The sequence below is a fragment of the Arachis stenosperma genome, chromosome 7 (genome assembly GCF_014773155.1).
Source record: "Arachis stenosperma cultivar V10309 chromosome 7, arast.V10309.gnm1.PFL2, whole genome shotgun sequence".
NCBI lineage: Eukaryota > Viridiplantae > Streptophyta > Magnoliopsida > Fabales > Fabaceae > Arachis > Arachis stenosperma.
In genome coordinates, this window is record NC_080383.1 from 21,089,692 (window position 1) to 21,109,844 (window position 20,153).

Consider the following 20,153-nt stretch of genomic DNA (forward strand, 5'->3'; position numbering starts at 1 on the left):
GTCGCGTCCGACTCTTTCTGTTTCTTCTCGGCAGCTGTTAACTTTTGTTCGGCGGAAGTAGCTTTCTGCTCGGCGGTGGTGGCTTTCTTCTCGGCGGCATCCAACTTCTCCGAAGTTTGAGTCAACCGCTCCCGGAGAGTTTCCACTTCACTTTTCAATTCATTGTTGGCCTTCCCAGCGGAGTCCAACTTCCGACGGAGAGACTCCATCCCGGATAGCTCAAACTCGGCCTTCCGGGCTATCACGGCGCCCCGCAGAAGAGTTCGGTACATCCACCTCGCCTGCCCGGCAAGGGAAGACTCATGGAAGTACTCTTCAGTGCCAGGAATGAGTTGGGTATCTATGAAGTTGCTGGCATCGAAATTCCTTTCCATGACGGTAAGGACACCCTCAGGACTAGAGGACGCCGTGGATGTCTTCTTTCTCTTTCTCTTCAGGCTAGAGACCTCCACCACCTCCTCCTCATCATCCGGATTGGGCATCGAACCCCCAGTCCCGACAACCTCACGGATAGGAGAAGCACGGGCCGCCTTGCCACCTTCAACCGAGGCGCCCTGAGCCGAGGTCCCGATCCCATCGGTTGCGGCCTTCTGCTCGGGAGCGTCTTTGTCCTCCGGAGCATCAGGTCCCTTGGAGGCGGGTTGCTCGTCACTCTCCTCATCGTCGCCACCACCAAGGAAAGTTTGAAACAAGTCGGGAAGACCCGTCACGGACGCCGACATATCCACTGCGGGAAAACAAGTAAGGTCGGTTAGTCGTCACATAATATCAACAAGAAAGGAAAAAGATAAAGCGTAAAGTAAAGAGCTTCTCACAAATATAATTACGACCGGAATCCCGATCACCCATGAGGAGGTGGGGATTTACTGGGTTCTTCCCAAAAACCGCGTTTAGCACCTCGGCAATCTGCTGATCTTCTGCCGACATGTTTTTATAAACTACCTTAATAAAACTATTGGCTCCTGCCCCGAAGCTCCAATAAGTCGGGATGAGCCGTACCCCCTCCAGAGACAACCAAAAGGGGTGGCGACCTTTGGCCGGATGGACCTTAAAATACTTGTCCTTAAACCCATGGTAAGAATCTTCGAACAAGCCGAAAATCTTCCGACCCTGAGCAGCCCGGAAGGACATGAACCCTTTCCTGTGTTTCCCCTGCTTGGTAGGGTTTGTGAGGGTGAAGAAAAAGAGGAAGACATCTACGGACACCGGCAGGTCGAGATATTCACAAACCATCTCGAAACAGCGGATCGAAGCCCAACTGTTCGGATGCAACTGCGACGGTGACACAGAAATTCGGTTTAAGAGCGCCATTTGAAAGGCTGAGAACGGAATGCGAACTCCGACTTGAGTGAACATGGCCTTGTAGAACCAAATCCAGTCGGCGACCTGGCGGGGTTGGAAGTTGATTTCATACAACCGCTCGTGAGCAGCCGGGACGAAGGCGTCATAATTGGCCTCCTCGTCAGTCCCGCCACACAGATACCCGGCTTGTCGGAACTCGGTGAGCTCCTCTTCGCTCATTTGGTTGGGTGAATCCCTCACATCTGAGACGACCCAAGCATACTGGTCGTAAGCCGCAGGGTTAACGGATGCTCGGGAGACCGTGCGGGCCATACCTACATGGGGGTACCATCCAGTTAGTCTAAGAGATCGGTCGCTCAGGCCGAAAACAAACACCACCCCCCACGACTTCCCGACTAACGGCAAACAAGACTAAGAGACTAAAGGAACGAGAAAAAGCCTACCCTAGAATGGTACTTTCCCCCCTAACACGTCTACTCGCAACTAAGGCTACGCAGTAACATCAAAAGAACCAAATAACAAGCATGCAGAAGTAATGCATAAAAGGGAGGATGATCAGGAAGAATTACCTGAATTGATGAGAGGAAGATGGACTTGAATCTGGTAAAATGCAAGAAACCCGAACGGAGGCACCACAGCAAAGCCTTGAAGCAAGGAGGGGGAAGGGAGAATAGAGGGTGCGGAAAAAGTACATAAAATGAAGAAATACCAAAACCGCTCGTTTAAAAGCTGCCTCCAGAGCGCGAAACGCCTGGGGGCAAAATGGTCTTTTCAAACGGGGTTTTTCACCCCATTATGAGCACTCAATGCTCGGCGCAGGAAACGAGGCGATGAAACGGTTGTTTGAGCAACCAAGAGACGCGCCTTGGGGGCACGTCCTCCCCACGAGCGACCGACCAGACGAGATGCGAGACGACACGCCATTGGTAGCTCCCACGACTACCATTGGCGCGTGGGGGCACTGTTACGGCCCGGCCCAGAACCAGCTTTGGGCCGACCCGACCCATGTAACACCCGACCCGGGCACGCGCCCTACAACCGACCCGGACACGCGTCCTGTACGGATCACACACGTGCTCCAGGACAGCGTCCTTGGGAATATGGGCTTGTCACGTAAGGGGCCCACTACTGACATGTATATAAGGGGAAGATTGGTTCTTCCCCCGAGGTATGTCACATTCTCTCACCCCATTATTCTGCCCGCCAGCACATTGCTGACTTGAGCGTCGGAGTGTCTTTGCAGGTGGCACCCCCCCCTCGTCCGTTCGCCAGTACAAGTGTTCGCCAGCTCGGCAGACCCACAATCAGCGCGACCAGGACTAAGACATCCTCACCTATCCATCTTTGCATCTTCTGTCCACCCGACCTGTTCGGAAGCCGACTAACGAACAACATGCATCTTCGATCCTCCATATTTTCTTTGGCCAATAGCAGGTTCATGCTTTCCTTAAATGAATTTGTAGAATGATATTTTCTTATATCAAACATAAGAGAATCGATTGAGTTTCCTAATTGTTTAGTTAGGGTTTGACCTCAATGAGATTTAAGGAATTTTATGTTTAGATGAGGTTGATTTTGAGAGAGCAAGCAAGAAAATCTTAACCATAAAATAATCGATTTAATTACTTATTATGCAGTTTTTCGGATCTTCAAAAGCCACAAGGTGAATTCGATGGAAAAGCATGTGCAGTCATTGGGTAGAGTAGTCTTATTTCTCTCTATGATACCATGTTCTGCCAGGTGCTTAATCATTTGAACCTATAAGATGGATTCCTAATATCTTTATATCTAAAGTAAAGGACAAATAGGTCCCTAACCTTTTAAAACGCGGACATTTTTGTCCCTCAGAATTGGAAAATACATTTTGATCCCCCACGTTTTAAAGCGGCCGACAATTATATCCTTCCGTCCATTTTGGGCCAAAAAGGGCAACGGAGCCAGCTGACATGGAGGGGCAGTGAATGACGTGGCCATTACAGTTGCTGAGGTGGATTGGGACGAAATTTTAGTGGATAATTATACCCTTTCTTTCTTTTTCTCTCATAAACATTTCATCAAACACCATGTCAGCTCTACTACCACTAACCCTTTTCCTCTTCTGCATTATCATCTTCTTCCATTGCTGCATGTGCAATGACTCATCATCAACAACAACCCTTCAAACCCTTAAGCCCATCCTCCCAAACACAAGCCCAGGCCCAGGCCCATCTCATCCATTAACAGCAACAATCCCTGCATTCCCTGAACAATCTGATGTCAAAGGTTGCCCCTTGACACTCTCAGATGAACTCTTTGACGGTATAAAGAATGCTTGTGGAGGCGGTGGTGGTGGTGGTTCTGACATGGAGCTCCCTCGCACACGGTGCTGCCCTGTTCTTGCATCATGGTTATACTCTGCATATTCTTCCACTGCATTAACCCATAGCCATACCCACACATCATCATCATCATATGAGATGCCATTGTTACCAGATGACTCAGAAACATGTGTGAATGACTTAGAGAATGCACTGAAAGTGAGAGGGATTCAGCTGAAAAGACCCAATGAGACATGTGATGTTGTGTTCTGCTTCTGTGGGATAAGGCTTCACCCTCTGAGTTGCCCAGATGCATTTTCAGTTAATGAAAATGGTGAACTTGTTGGGGATAAAATTGTGAGAAGGTTAGAGAAGAATTGCATCAGTAGAACCAACAATGTCAATGGCTTCCCTGGTCTTGGTGGCTGCTCCAAGTGCTTGAACACACTCTACAGGGTCAGTTTTCTATTAATCTTTTCCCAAAATAGATAAAAAAAAAAGAAGTTTTTGTTTTGATTTGGGGTTGTTTGATTCGTTATTTTGACTTAGAATTTGATGAATCTTTGTTGAATATGATGAATTTGAGTTCATTTTATTGATGTTGATCTTCTTCATGGTTTGTTGATGTTGACTTAGAACCCCCCTCAGTCATCATGGATGATCGCACAAGCAGCGGCCATGACTTCCACCTTGCGTTTGGATGAAATAGGGTTTACTGGTGGAAACGGCGTCGTTTGGCACTTTAGGGACGAATTTGTCCACTAAAATTTCGTCCCAATTCACCTCAGCAACTGAAACGGCCACGTCATTCACTGCCCCTCCATGTCAGCTGGTTCCGTTGTCGTTTTTGGCCCAAAACGGACGGAAGGGTATAGTTGTCGGCCGTTTTAAAACGTGGGGGATCGAAATGTATTTTCCAATCTTGAGGGACGAAAATGTCCGCGTTTTAAAAGATCAGGGACCTATTTGTCTTTTACTCTTATATCTATAACCATCACTCTTTGGTATATCCATATGCATATTTAAGAATGTATTAACTAGTGTTTCTTTGATTGATCTCATATAATATAGTTTCCTCCTTAGTTATTGATTATTGATGCTGATATATTATGATTTGGTTGGTGCAGCTTGATGTGACTTCATCCCAACTTCTTGTGAATGATGGCTTCTTTAGGGATGCAGGTTTCAGAAAATAACTTTCAGACACTGTGCACTCACTATTGGATTTAAGAGTTATCCCCATTTTCAATGAAAATGATGCTGTTAGTACTAGGAAGGCACCATATGAGGTATCTTGATTTTCCTTATCACCTTTTATCTATTGTTTTCTTTTACTTCTATTAATTTTAAAAGTTTTATTAGTACTTCATATGTTATATTTCCAATTTTTTGGTAGACAATCACAGATCCAATTAGGAAAACATATACTACTTGTAGCGAATGCTCTATAGAATTTGAGGTGGATGGACAATACAAGTTAAACTAGAACTGTAGTTTATGATTTATATATTTATTTTATTACTATCAGATTAAACGGTTCGATGAGTGACTTGCCAGTCAAATCACGGACCCAATGATCTGGTACTTTGAGAGGGTTGATTGTCGGTTTAGTTTTGATAAGTATAGAAATATCTCTTGCCACAGCCATTTGTTACTTTTCAGGCTTATATGCTGTCCTGTCCGGAATATCGTTCCTCTGCAAATGCAGATAGCAAATAGTATTGTAGCACTAATGCAAAGATTAGGGATGGACAGAAAAGAACATAAGGAGAGGATTACCAAACACATCATGATTTTGAGTTCCCTTGAGCAAATCCAATAAAGTTGTTAACACGCCCTGGCCAATTCACATAAGCTAATTAATTGTTCCCTACTATTGTGCTATTTATTGGGCCTTGATTTTTATGTTCCTATTGAGTTATTTTAATGGAATGCTTCTCCAACAGCTGAGCCATCAAAATAAAATGAAACTTCCTTGCAACCCTTAGATATTACACTAGTCCCCTTCTCGCTTTTAAATCCCTTAGTTCCAAACTAATTTTTAAAATTTCATAATTATTGACTACACCTTATTAATAGGCCAAGATCCTTGCATTTACCATGGGACATGTAGAGTTCCTAACTTGACAGAAAATTAGAAACAAATATTAGCAGGAAAAAGTACACTGTACATGGAATCATTTTCAAAAACCAAAAGATTATAGGTTTAAACAAAATGCAACTATATATTGATTATAATTTGCACCACACACAACACAAAGATGACAAAGAAAGAAACCTTTTTTGTGAAATCACATTGCCACAATGTGTCCAAAATTAGAGTAAACTATATTTTATAGTGCTTGGTAAATTTAAGTTTGGCTTATATGAAATGTACATTCAAGAAAAACACTCTTACAAATGAGCATGCTTAGGAGAACTAACAGCAGCACTACCATAATGACAAAATCACCCTTCTAACTGTGCAAACTATAGTGTCGAATTATAATTTTGCAAATGAGAACACAGTGAGGGACTTCAAAGGGGTCCCGAAGTCGTCCGGCGAAGCTGACGCTTGGGCTCCGGTGCTCACTTGGCAACACCTTCTCTATCTCCTGCAAGAAAACATTCATAAGTTACTATGAGCAGAGATGAACCATCTAGAACCAACTTTAGAAAGGGCACTATTATGATGAAGGACACTATTATCCTCTATCATTTAACATTGGAAAGGGCACAATTATGATGAAGGACTCATCTGAGTTTAACTCTATTGGATGAAAGAATACATAGAACGACTAAAAATAATATAGAAAGGAATAGAGATAGAAAAGATGCAATATGGATATAAAGCTTAAGCCAGTTATACACTGTTAAGAATGTGCTGCAAAATATGCAGTTATTCACCTTTTATATTCACTACAAAAATGAGGTGAATCCAAATTCTTGAATGGTACTATTCAAGTTTATTACTCTGATAGCTTATTTCACTAAATAGCACAAACTATAGGTTCTTGATTTCCTAATTCCTAATGATTCTTACAGCATTGGCTTGAAATGAGTTAGTAAGCAAAACTGCACACAAAATGGTTGGAGAAAGAGAAACCCTGAAGCTGCAAGGTACTGCAATATTAGATTGTTAGGTTACTTCTATGGGTATCTCACACCATATTGTATGTGAAATCAGTGTATCTCCTTTATTAATATGATCTTATCAAACCCATGTTGAATCCATCATATTCATAGGTAGTACAGTCTAGGATATACTTAACTCTGGCTGAACTAGTTAATAATTTGAACCTTGATCTTTGGAAGTGGTGCAAGAGAGCACAATAAGTAGACCCTAAGAATTTTTGGGAGTCCTTTATGTTGGATTGATTTTGTCAAGCTAATTACATCAGATTCAGATTTATCTCCTATTTATATCAATATTGAATTTGTAGAGAAACAAGATATTTTGAATTTACATGCTCTTAATTTAATCAACATGATATTGTAAATCGTTCATCTCTTCTATGCTTGTGAGACAGGCCTATAACAAGGAATGAAATTTGGGGTACATTTTTGGCATTAGCTATGCAAACTAAAGTGCATACTTTCAATTATTTAGTTGGCATTATGGCAACTTGGGATTTTGCTGTAGCTACATAATTTTATTGAAGGGTTCTTTACTTTCCTCATAAAGAGTAGTGGTTGTGTTTGGTTTCTTCTTAAGGGCAAAGCCTTAATACAGAGGGTGGTGGGACAAATCTATTGGAAACTGTTCAGACTTCAGACTCTATTTCCTTTATTTTTTTTGGAAACTGTTTTAAGTTTCTGAAAATCTTTACTTTACTGAAACTTGTAACTAATCTAGTGGAGTTAAGAGTGTTGACTGTTTGTTGCTACACTTAGTCAAAATCACAGCTTCCATCGTTGAAATCCAGCAGAAGGATCCTTGCTTTAGGTAAATCCTCAGAACCTTTCCAATTTTTAATGCATTTGTTTTATTGAAATATTTTATTTATTTTATTTTATTTTTGAAAAAATTGTTATAAGTGTTGCTTATTTGAAGATTGTGATTTTTTTTTTCATGTAGAGCGGATCAATCTGGTGAAGCTACTCTCTTGGAGGAGATTCTTTCTATGCTTTATTGCATGGCAATCGTGAGGTCAGCTTCTATTTTTATTAATTATGGAGTAGACAGTTACACACAAGAATTAGGGTTCAATTTAGTATTTTTCTTATTTTTATTTTTAGATATCAGTTTATCTCGTAAATGTTTTATACTGTGATGGATAAAATTAATTCGTAAAATCCTTGCAGGTAATTTCTCACCCTGTTTTTCTTCAATTCAATTAACGCTGATTTGATTTCCCCTATCAATGTAGTTTATAATTTCTTCTGAAAATTTTCATTTGCTGAAGGATGTTTTGCTGCCTAACTTGATGGAGCTTTGTAGAATGTGAAAAGCTAGTTAGCTTTTTAGCTGCAAATAACTAGTGTATAAGGGGTTTTTAATAGAGACTCAAACATTAGAATGATTAACAGCAAACGTTTAACATGCATATAGACAAGATCTAACAAATTTAACTGTATGGCATGTGATGGCAGGTGAGATACAAGGGGCCTATCAAATAAAAATTACTACAACTGCCCTGGTTTTTTTGCTAGCCAGTAGGCACAATGAATTGGCAAGAGTACACGTATAATGCTATCTAGTTAAGGTATTACAATATTATATTGATTCAATATATTCGTTTAAACATTCTTTTCGAAGTGGCTGCTGAGTAGTTGAGCTTATTTGCTTTTCAAAGTCTGATGTGGGAATAACGACAAGATCAAAAGCTAAATCAGCTCCAGATCAATGGGTAATGTTGCCACTTCCTACAAAGGTAACTCCATTTTATTATATATAGAACCTTAAATTGCATATGATATTATTTCATCACAAAGGCTACATGTTGTAGCATGCTGTGTACTGGCAAATGGGTAAACCATGTGAACTCGTCGCACTGTGTAAGAAACCCCGAACATAGGGACTAGAGGAAGTAGTATGATTGTATTATACGCACAGATGAGTCTAGGTCTTAACTCACAATTGAAGAGAAAATAGAACAACATATGCAACGACAGGGGCGGAGCTACATACTGGGAAAGGGGGGCAACGGCCCCCCTAATTTTAATTTTTTACATGTAAATTATATGTAAATTTCAGTTTAGCCTCCCCTAAAAAATTTATTTTAATATTATTTTATTGTGTAAATAATTTTAGCCCCCCTCTAATATTTTTTCTAGCTCCGCCCCTGTGCAACGAGCAAGAGAAACAGGACACGAGCAGCCCTACTCTCACATGCCAACTCCCAAATTTTTCCTCCTCCCTCTTTCCTCTATCCTTTATATCCCTCTTTCTCCTAACAGGAAATACAGATGCATTATGCCCACACCCACGTGCTAGCATGGCATTTCCTTTGTTCTCAGTTTCTGCCCAAGTTAGTTAGAAATTGAGGATTCACTCAATTTTCCAACTCTGGTTCTGCTTAAATCCAAAACTACCCCTGAAGCTTTTGTGCCTATATACCTGCATCCCTTTGGGGTATTTATCCTTAAAGCTAACTCATTGTCTAGTGGTCTCATTTTTGTTGTTTATCATTGCGACACTCGTGGCTGTTTCATCCAGAGACATCAACTGCCAATGTTTCATATCCGCTATCCTATCTCAATTTCTGAATCTATTCTAGTTTGTCAAGCCTAGAAGCTGAGACTATAAGGGGCTTTAAACTCCTGAACTCCCAAATGTTAAGGTATATTTTTAGTAATGAATTCACCATTTTTTTTCTAAGTAAATAAGGGAAGCTTCATTGTTTTGTATTTAGTCAGTAATATGGTTTATGCCTTGTTGTCGTGGCTTTGTCACCAGCCACATTTTATGGTTTCATCAACTTCCATGTACTTAGCATTCACTATCTACTATTAACAAGTTATTAAAATAGAGTTGTTGACTTTACACCTTTGGTTCAGTTATTTTGAATTCAAATTTGTGGGGGAATATTAAATACTTCTTATTATTATTTTATTTTATTTTTTATGTTTTCATTTCAGATATATCATGGCAGATCAGTTTGGTAATGGCAAATGCTCCATCAATTATTGGCTGATAGCTTGATGTTTTCAATTTGTTTTCTGTCCGGGTTCTAACAATGGATACTGATATATTCTATGCATTCGCTCATCAGTTTCATTCAGCTGCATTACAATAGTGGTTACCCAAGTTTTCTAATATATTGGTCTATTCATTATCTTCCTTTTTTTTCACCATGATTATATTATTCAGGAGCCAGGATCTTTTATTCCATTAGTGTTCTTTCATAGCTGGACTTTCCATCATGCTACACGCCAGTTATTGAAAAATAGTGAGTAATGTCCTAATTCATATCTTGGCAACCTTCATGAGTCAACTCCTATCTTTTATGATGATAACCATAGAATTCTACGTAATTTATTTGTTTTGAGGACAAAGATTGAATCAAATTGAATATAAACTGGTTGGTACTTTAGCAAAATCTCTTCAATTCGGTTCAACCAAACAAGATTGTTATCAAGATATTTCTCACTTAAATATTTTCACTTTATTTCTCACTTGAGCATTGAAGTCCTTACCGATATAGCCTATCTATACCTAGTCGAACCTAAAGTATAAAACTTTGAATTTTCCATTTTCCAAAGTCTATATTCACTAAAGTTTGTTAACAAGGATGCCTAAGAAATTTACGAAGAATGATCTACAATAATATGATGGAAGTATCGAAGCATACCTTATATCACTATTGAGTGATTGGATATACTCATGAGGCCAAATAGAAGGTTTGTATTTAGCAACAATTTGACGATCTGTTGTTTGATTTTTACTATTATTATTGTTATCATTGGAAACTAAATTCAATGCATTGCATTGAATTGAGCAGGGGGAATTTAAGGTCCTAATTATTGTTGCTGGAAATGATGAATTTTTCCCCAGAGGAAGGAGCATTTTGGTGAATGTTGATGATGTGATTATTGAAGCAAGTCTTGGCAGATCCATCTAGACTATGATCACAGAGGAAAGAGAGAAAAGAGGGATTGGTTTATAGCCTAACTTGATGTAATATAGTTATAGGTTTGTAGCATTTTTGTTGTTTAGATTTGTAACATGATTTATTACTTTTTAAGAGAAATTTTATATCAATATTTTGAGTTTAATGAAATATCTCATTTTGTAGTAATTAATTTGTATATTTATATTATGCATAATAATAATAATAATAAGTATTGGCACAAATAATTGATATTCTAGAAAAAAAAAGTAGTTCGTTGCTTCTAAGAAAATCAGTAAAATATAATTAAAAAAAGTCTTAAAATTTTAGTGGCAATAGTAATTGCAACTAAAAGTAAATAATATTACAATTTTAGAATTATTTTTAGTGGCCATATAAATTGCCAGTAAAATGGGTTTTGGTGGTAATAGTAATGGTCGCTAAAAATGAAAAACATTGTAATTTTGGAATTACTTTTGGTGGCTATATAAATTGCCAAGAAAATGGTCGCTAATAGTTATATACTTTTTCCGGCTATTAAAAAGGTATTTACCGGCAAATGTTATAATTGTCACTAAAACCTTTTAGCGGCGAAGCATAAGACGACTAATGTCTAATTGCCGGTAAATGTATTAGCGGCTATTTTTATTGCCGCTAAAAGCAAAATAAATGGCCGCTAAAAGTGATTTTTCTTGTAGTGTCTAGGTGCGAATCCGAGACTCGTCAAGACTTGAAAGCCAATAATAGACAAAGTGGAGGAGAAGCTAAGCCTATGGAAATCCAAGGTACTTAATTAAGCGGGAAAGTTAGTACTCATTAAGTCTGTTTTAAATAGTTTGCTAGTGTATTATTTAAGCCTATATAAGATGTCGAAGGTTGTTGCGGAGGAACTCATTTCATTACAAAGGAGGTTCTTGTGAGAAAAGGAGGATGGGAGGGGAATAGCATGGCTTTGGTTAGATGGAAAGTGGTCCAAGCTCCGAAGAGGCTAGGCGGGCTAGGAGTTGGTGATGCGATGCTCCGTAATACAGCCCTGTTATTTAAGTGGTGGTGGAGCTTCTCTAAAGAGGAGTGTCCGTTATGGAAGAAAGTAGTTTGCTCTTGTAATAATTTCTCCCCTATCCAGCTTTTCTTAATCCATGAGTTACCTACTAGAGGGGGGTCATGGAAGAACATTTGTCAGATATAGATAAAGGAGCAATCTATAAGAGATAAGATGATAACTGGCTTGGCAATGGAGATTGGTGATAGTAGGAGAACTCACTTTTGGGAAGACGTTTGGTTAAGTTGCGGATCTCTGAAGGAGAGGTTTCCAAGGTTATTCTCGGTTTCAACCCCAAAAGGTTTTGTCATAGGTGTTTGTGGGTTTTGGGATGGGATTGAGTGAATCTGGAACTTCCAATGGAGGCATGAGCTACTCCAATGGGAGTTGGAACTTTTGAATCAATTACACGAAATCTTGAGGCCAGTTAAACTAGATTTTGACAGAGAGGATAGAGTTGTCTGGAAGTTTGACAGACAAGGTGTATTTTCTACTAACTCCTTTGTGCAAGTATTACAGGCGGAGACGCTTCCGGAGGACATAACAAGCTATAGCTTTACCAAGACTATTTGGAAAGGCTTAGTCCCTCCAAGAGTTGAGCTATTTATTTGGTTTGCTTTGATAGGTAGAGTGAATATAAAAGAAAGACTGTGTCGACTCGAAATTGTTAATCTGGGTGATAATATGTGTGTTTTATGTAATAATGATGTTGAATATGTCTGCTACCTGTTTCTTGGTTGTGAATTTACATGACAGGTGTGGTGCGCTTGGTTATCTAAATTTGGCAAAAAATGGTCCGTTCCAGATACTTTAAAGGAACACTTTTAAAATTGGACATGTGTCACAATAAGGAAGGAGGAAAGCAAGAAGTGGTTCATAAGTTTCTTCGTGATAATTTGAAACGTCTGGTTGAAAAGGAATAGGATATTATTTCAGAATATAGAAAAACGTGTTGAAAACATCATCCACATGACTACGCTTAGTTACAAGCAGTGGAGGAGAGGCGATCCATTTTGTTGTTGATGGCAATGACAGAGATGACATAAGGATATGCATCGGTTTGAGAAATGTAGGTGGTTATTATAGGCATTTTTTTGTTGTTTTATGTCTTAAACGTTTCACATTTGTGTTGAGCTCTTGTTGATTCAAAAGAAAAAAAAGTTTTAAAATTTTAATAGGCCAAATTTTAATAAAAGTGCTGCACCTAAATTTTCTCATAATTTAAATCCTAATTCACCTACCGAAAAAATTAACGTATCTAATTTTTATTATCATTCAGTCCGTCTCATCATTTCCATTAAATCCCATTTCAACCTTTCAACTATTCCCATTTCTCAAACTTCTTTCACCATCATAAATGACTAAAATTAAGTTAATCAAACTCTCATTAGAGGAATATAACCTTTAAGACCATCATCACTCCAAACACATTTATTGAACTACTTCTTTGGCACTCTAAATTAAAATCGTTAGTCTTCTAAAAATAACCTGGAAATTTTTCTATTTTCATTTTAGGAATTTAACTTGAATTCTTCATAGTTTCCTTTGGTTATCTACTTATTTTTAGTAGGAATAAAGAGATTAAGGACGGATATGAAAAAATGCTTATAATGTATGTAACTACTACAAGAGACATCCCTAACGCACATAATTATTGAATGGTAGAAACTCAGGTGCAGTCGACTTCACGTGAAGTTATACTTGAGAGTCGTTAGATGATTTGATTGATTTGACTAAATTTTCATCTAATAGCTCTGAGGTATCAACTTCACGTGAAGTCGACCTTACCTGAATTTTCACCTTATTGGATTACATGTAACATTCCTATAAAATAACTTGTACTAATTAAGCTTCATCATCAAAGTGCAATACACCTTTTATTAAGGAAGAAATAATTCAAAGCTTTTTAACTAATAAATTGACTCCATATTGAGGCTCTACAAGCAACTTAAGAGAAGGTGAATGGATATATTGAGGGGAAAGAGAAAAAGAGAAATTAGACAAAATAAGACTTAACAATATCTTAAGTTCAGTGATGGCTAAATCTCTTCCAAGACAAACTCTTGGTCCCATTCCAAAGGGCATATACATGTGTGGCAATTTGCATGCACCACTAACTCCATTTGCAAACCTTTCTGGCTTGAATTTGTAGGCATCAGATCCCCATATATCTGGATCTGTATGTGAGCTTAATGGCATTGCCCAAATTAGTACACCTTTGGGAACATTAAGATCACCAAATTTCATGTCCTTTAAGGCTTCTCTTGAAATAACAGGTATTGGAGAATAAAGGCGTAATGTTTCATGAATAACCATTGTTAACTGCCAAAATAATAAATGTAAGTTATGATTAGTAATGTCTAGAGAAAACACTATTAGAACTTGTAGATATGAGAACATATATGATGATGAGGTCAAAGAAGACACATCAAATAAATAAAAATACATGATGAGAAGTAGTTGGCGAAAATCCTAGAGAACTTTTAAATTACGCACGTTTATGTTGCTAGCACACCTAATATGTGTAGTAAAAGCAACCAATATAATTTAAAATGTCAAATTATAATTTCTCTTTTTTCAATAATCATCGGTAGCATACAAGTCTTTTTTTGCCCTTTGTAATATAAAAAAATATAAGCAACTAATTTTTAATTAATTCATATTAGTAAATATTTTATTATAAATTTTTTTAATCCTCACTTTTTGGAGAATTTAAAATTATAATTTAAGATTTATAATTTAAAATAAAAAATAACTAAAAAAAATATTTGATATTAACTAAAAAATAATTAAGAATTTAAAATTATAATTTAAGATTTATAATTTAAAATAAAAAATAACTAAAAAAATATTTGATATTAACTAAAAAATAATTAATTTCTTAATTAAGTTTGTATAGAAAATATATCTTGTATGGAACGGTTTACTGTTAGATGATTATGATAAAAATCATGGAATGATTCTATAATTAAACTATAAATAGACAGAGTAATGTTCCATACCTGTTTCATCTTACTCAACATAGTAGAATCTGGGATTTTACCATTGCAAATTTGAAGTGCCTCTGCACGAACGAGATCTTGCCACTCTTGATTTGAAGCTAACAACATGAGACACCATGCAGCAGTAATTGCAGTGGTTTCATATCCTGCCACGTATATAGTCTTGCAGTTATCAACAATGAAGTTTTCAATGACTCCTTCACTCAGGTTACTGTTCTTGGCAGCCTCAAGAACCATTTGCAGTAGGTCTTTAAATTTGTTGTTATCATCATTAGCATATTCTTTTCTATCCCTCACCACTTCGAGTATACAATTTTTTACATCTTTTTCTAATTTCCATGCTTCTCTATTGTTCCTTGTTGGCAGGTATCTACAATATGTAAAACATCAATAATAATTAGTGATTGATTTCGTACCACAAAAAGAAAATAAAAAAATTATTACGGAGACACACATAAATATCTGACTTTAAAATATACTTAATTTATTGCATCGCCTGATAATAGTTATAGTTAATTTGTTTAGTACTTTCGATTTCATTGCAAAATTTCCCTTATTATGAATGCATAGCGATATAACAAAATGAAAAAGTATAGAAAATCAATTTTTAATTAGTTAACATTAATTAATTTTTTTAGAGTTTATAATTTAAACAGATTTAAAATTAAGAATCATTTAAAATTTAAGATAAATAAAATAATTTAAAAAAATAATTGATGTTGGCTGAAAAAAAGAGAAATGTTAAGAGCCCAGCAATTTTGGTGTTTTGTAATCATCAATAAGCCATCAATAGTATTTTTAATGGTGTGAGATTACATCTAATGGTAAGAAATCACTCACTTTTGTTTTGATGGTTAAGTGCTGGTCAGAAAATACAAAAGTTACTGGCCCCTAAATTTTTCCATATTGCATTCCAACTAAAAAAAATAATAATAAATAGATAAATATTCTCTTACTTTATTATTCCTGGAATCCATATAAGCAAAGAATTCTTGGACAGTATCTCTTGAAGAGCTTCAAGTTTTGAGAAAATTTGCTTCCCCTTAGAGTAATTGCTACCAAAGCATGCTCTTGAAATAACATCCCCGGAGAATTCTCTAAAGTACTCATCAACTTTTATATTTGCACTTCCACCATTTTCCTTTATTATATCATCCCATGAGTTTACCAAAGAAGTAGCACATTCACCAATCATAGTCATCATTCCCTAGGGAGGACGCTTGAAAACACGTTGTTAGTTAAAAGGCCAATTTAATTTATAGAAATTCAATAGCAAGATAAACATGTTCTAAAGATGATCTTTGAACCTAGACAAGTAAACTGGTTAAATATATCTCTCACTAATTTGACATCAAAATAATATCGTTTTGTTCGAGTGATCAAAGATAAACTTTTAACCAATTTAACGATGATAGTATAGCATTTAATGATTTCCTTATCGTGCTAGTTAGGCAATTTTTTTTAGGTAAATGCTATCCAACCCCCTCTAAAATAACATGTAAGTTACCCTTCATTATGTGTCACATTGTAATTGGTTCTTATCTTAACCATAGTTGAGTTATTTTATAATTTATTATTCTTAAAATATCAAAGCTCCACTCCCGTTAATTGAAGCACATTCCACTCCTCCATTTTTGTTCATCACTTCATCACCTAGATTCGGTCCTTCCAAGCACCGTTGCGTTAGTGACAAGAAGCACCAACGTCATCGCCATCTACTGTCTTCCCACACAACCTCTAATTAATGGTTAATTTTAGTTATTAAATTTTTTTATTAAAAAAATATATCTTTGTTTAATTACGTGACGGAACATATATTTATTTGTAAAATATAATATAATAAAATAAATCTATTCAAAGTATTTAAAAGTTTAATTAAAATTATGAACATACAAATATAATAATAAAATTTGTACTCCAAACAAATAAACATATTTTTTTATCATATATATATTATTTAAAAAATAAATATATTATTAAAATTAATAACAGAAATTTAAAATAATAAAATTTAACTTTCTTACCGTATTTTTTATAGTATTTTTATTTTTTTAATTTTTAATTTATTAGTACTTTATTATTTAATTAAAAATTAAACAAATTATTTTATGAAAAATTATTTTTTGTATTATATTAGAGAAGAGACCAATATAACAGTTTAAAAAATAAATTATATAAATATTTAAGAGATAAATATGAAATACATACCTAAAATAAATTAAACAGACAAAATGGGAGTACTATTGAGAAATGGAGAATTATTTTTGTCTGTTTTATTTATTTTAGGCATGTATTTCATATTTTTCTCTTAAATATCTATTTATATAATTTACTTTTGTATTTAAAAATTTTAATATTATCTATTTTTATTTAAAAATTATTTTTACATTATTTTTAGACTGTTATATTGGTCTCTTCTTTAAGATAATACAAAAAATAATTTATCATGAAGATAATTTATTTAATCATTAATTAAATAATAAAGTACGAATAAATTAAAAATTAAAAGAATAAAAATATTATAAAAAATACTTGTAAGAAAGTTAGATTTTATCATTTTAAACTTGTGTTATTAATTTTAACCACTTATTATTTTTTAAAATAATTTATGTACAATAAAAAATATATTTTTTCTGATTTTAATTATACTTTTAAGTACTCTAAATAGAGTTATTATATTATATTTTACATATGAATATATATTCTATCGTGTAATTAAATAAAGATTTATTTTAATAAAAAAATTAATAACCAAACTAAACATTACTTAGGTATGTATTTCATATTTATCTCTTAAATATTTATACAATTTATTTTTTAAACTGTTATATTGGTCTCTTCTCTAATATAATATAAAAAATAATTTTTCATAAAAATAATTTGTTTAATTATTAATTAAATAATAAAGTACTAATAAATTAAAAATTAAAAAATAAAAATACTATAAAAAATACGGTAAAAAAGTTGAATTTTATCATTTTAAATTTCTGTTATTAATTTTAATAATATATTTATTTTTAGATAATATATGTATGATAAAAAAATGTATTTATTTTTTTGGAGTACAAATTTTATTATTATATTTGTATGTTCATGATTTTAATTATACTTTTAAATACTTTGAATAGATTTATTTTATTATATTATATTTTACATATAAATATATGTTCCATCACGTAATTAAATAAAGATATATTTTTTTAATAAAAAAATTTAATAACCAAATTAACCATTAATTATGTAGGTAAGCAGTGATCCACGCCAAAAAGAGGCACTGGCTATACTATACTGGGAAGAGAGGTTGTGTGGGAGGGCATGGCGATGACGTTAGCGCTTCTTGTCACGAACGCGACGGTGCTTGGAAGGACCAAATCTAGGTGATGAAGTGATAAACAAAGAATGGAGGAGTGGAATGTGCTTCAATTAACGGGAGTGGAGCTTTGATATTTTAAGAATAATAAATTATAAAATAACCCAACTATGGTTAAGATAAGAACCAATTACAATGTGACACGTAATGAAGGGTAACTTACATGTTATTTTAGAGGGGGTTGGGTAGCATTCACCTTTTTTTTATGATGAGTTAATGATAAAAATGATAGAAGAACTGCATTGTTTCACAGAAAATAAAATGAAATCTATTTTTCATTTCAGATTAATTTGTATCGTAATATATATAATTAAAAAATTTTGTGAGCATAATAAAATATGATGAGAGATGAAATCATTAAAAAAATTATTTTATAGGATATAATAGTCAAATTAGTCTTTAAAAAATAAGACGTTCTCTAAATTTGTCTTTGAAAAATTTTATTAATCAAATTAGTCCTTAAAAAATTGTAAATTAATCATATTTGTCATTCAATCACTCCATTAATAATTTTTGTCAACGATTAATGATGTTGAATGTTATTTAATAGATGATAGCATACGTGATACTTAATATGTTCAATTAGATACTGACCAAATATATTTATGAAAATCTATCAATTTAATCACTAGATCATATTGGAAATATAGTTTATGTAATTAAGAAAAAGAACTAAATTAATAGATTTTTATAAATATATTTGGTCAATATTCAATTAAACATGGCAGGTATCAGGTATGTTGTCAATTAACGTTTTATAACATTAATTGTTGACAGAAATTGTTAATGGAATAATGGAAAGATAAATATGATTAATTTTTATTCTTTAATAGACTAATTCAACTGAAAACATCTTTCAAGAATAAATTAAAAAAATATCTTATTTTCTAGAGATTAATTTAACTATTGATATATTTCAAAATATTTCATATTATCATTTACCTTAACCTTTTCCATGTATAGTTCGGGAGCTAAGATCTTTCTTTGGTTGGCCCATTTGGTCCCATTCGAAGTTGCAATGCCCTGACCAAGCAATGGCCCTAGAGTTCTCTTCTCATACGAAGGCCTTCCCAAGTCCAAGGATTTGCATGTGATAATGTCTCTTACTATCTCAGGTTTGTTCACAACCAATATTTGTGTGTTTCCAATAGAAAACGTGAATACTTTGCCTGTTATCTCAATAATCAATATATTAGAATTCAGTATATCCTTGACCAAAAAAAAAAAAAAAAGGATTCAGTATATCGATCTCATTATATTCTGAGACTAAATAGGCTAATTTTGTTCTTTTAATATAATTATTGAATGAAGGATATATTAGTTCCACATTTAAAATAAATAGAAGAACATAAGTCATAGTAATAAATATATTTTAAAAGGAAATGATCCTACAAACATAAGAACATAGAGTAGAAAAGAATTAAAAAAAAAATTGCAAGAGAAAACAAAAATTATATACCATATTTTTGCTTCCATGTCTCAATGAAAGGGAAGGTAAGTGAAGCACAATCATGAACATCAACGGGTTCCAAATTAGGAGATCTTGGAGTAGTTGTTATAAGTTCCTTGGCTTTCTTTATTTCCCAGATATTCCCAATCATAAAGCTTGGAGTTGGACCATTTATACCTTGATTACTTAGCTTTGATCTCAGCCTCTTTGGCTTCACCACAAGATCATTGTACAACATAAACAACACCACTGACGCAACAACCAATGCAATGGATGTCAGAAACTTAGGATCAAATTGGAGCACCATGGCTAAAGAACTCATTTGATCGCACACAAATAAAACTCAAGTAGCTAGCTTTTTGGTGGGTTGGGGGGGGGGGGGGGGCGGGGGCAAAAAAAAAAAACACACAAATAATGACTTGCATTATCAATCCACCGAAACCAAAGTGGTTGGAGCAGGTGAAGTGGAGTATTTTTTATTATTAAAGATATTAGTAATAAAATAATAGAAAGAAAGAGTGGTTGTGTTTTATTGGCTTCAATTATAAATAGAGCACAATATGTTGGAATTTTTATAATTTCTTAATTCAAGATCATCTATATTAAATTATCAAAAAAATACTTAAAAATGTGAAAGTATATTTTAATTTATGAACATG

General features: G+C 34.6%; 2 protein-coding genes and 1 long non-coding RNA gene across 3 annotated transcripts; 2 read left to right on the forward strand and 1 right to left on the reverse strand.

The window, feature by feature from the left end:
* Nucleotides 1-3,365: 3,365 nt before the first annotated feature.
* LOC130939538 (uncharacterized GPI-anchored protein At4g28100-like) lies at nt 3,366-5,311 on the forward strand. Its single transcript, XM_057867637.1, has 3 exons — nt 3,366-4,055; nt 4,727-4,781; nt 5,262-5,311. Exons 1-3 carry the CDS (start codon nt 3,366-3,368, stop codon nt 5,309-5,311), a joined length of 795 nt encoding a protein of 264 aa, XP_057723620.1.
* Nucleotides 5,312-7,408: 2,097 nt separating this feature from the next.
* LOC130939150 (uncharacterized) lies at nt 7,409-8,443 on the forward strand. Its single transcript, XR_009070186.1, has 4 exons — nt 7,409-7,524; nt 7,657-7,728; nt 8,172-8,284; nt 8,375-8,443. It is a non-coding gene; the product is annotated as an uncharacterized LOC130939150 (long non-coding RNA).
* A 5,089-nt stretch (nt 8,444-13,532) lies between these two features.
* LOC130940396 (cytochrome P450 714C2-like) lies at nt 13,533-19,861 on the reverse strand. The gene is made up of 5 exons (XM_057868521.1): nt 19,504-19,861; nt 18,987-19,213; nt 15,631-15,881; nt 14,675-15,044; nt 13,533-13,994 (listed from the first exon to the last, which is right to left on the reverse strand). Exons 1-5 carry the CDS (start codon nt 19,814-19,816, stop codon nt 13,569-13,571), a joined length of 1,587 nt encoding a protein of 528 aa, XP_057724504.1. The 5' UTR covers nt 19,817-19,861; the 3' UTR covers nt 13,533-13,568.
* Nucleotides 19,862-20,153: the final 292 nt, after the last annotated feature.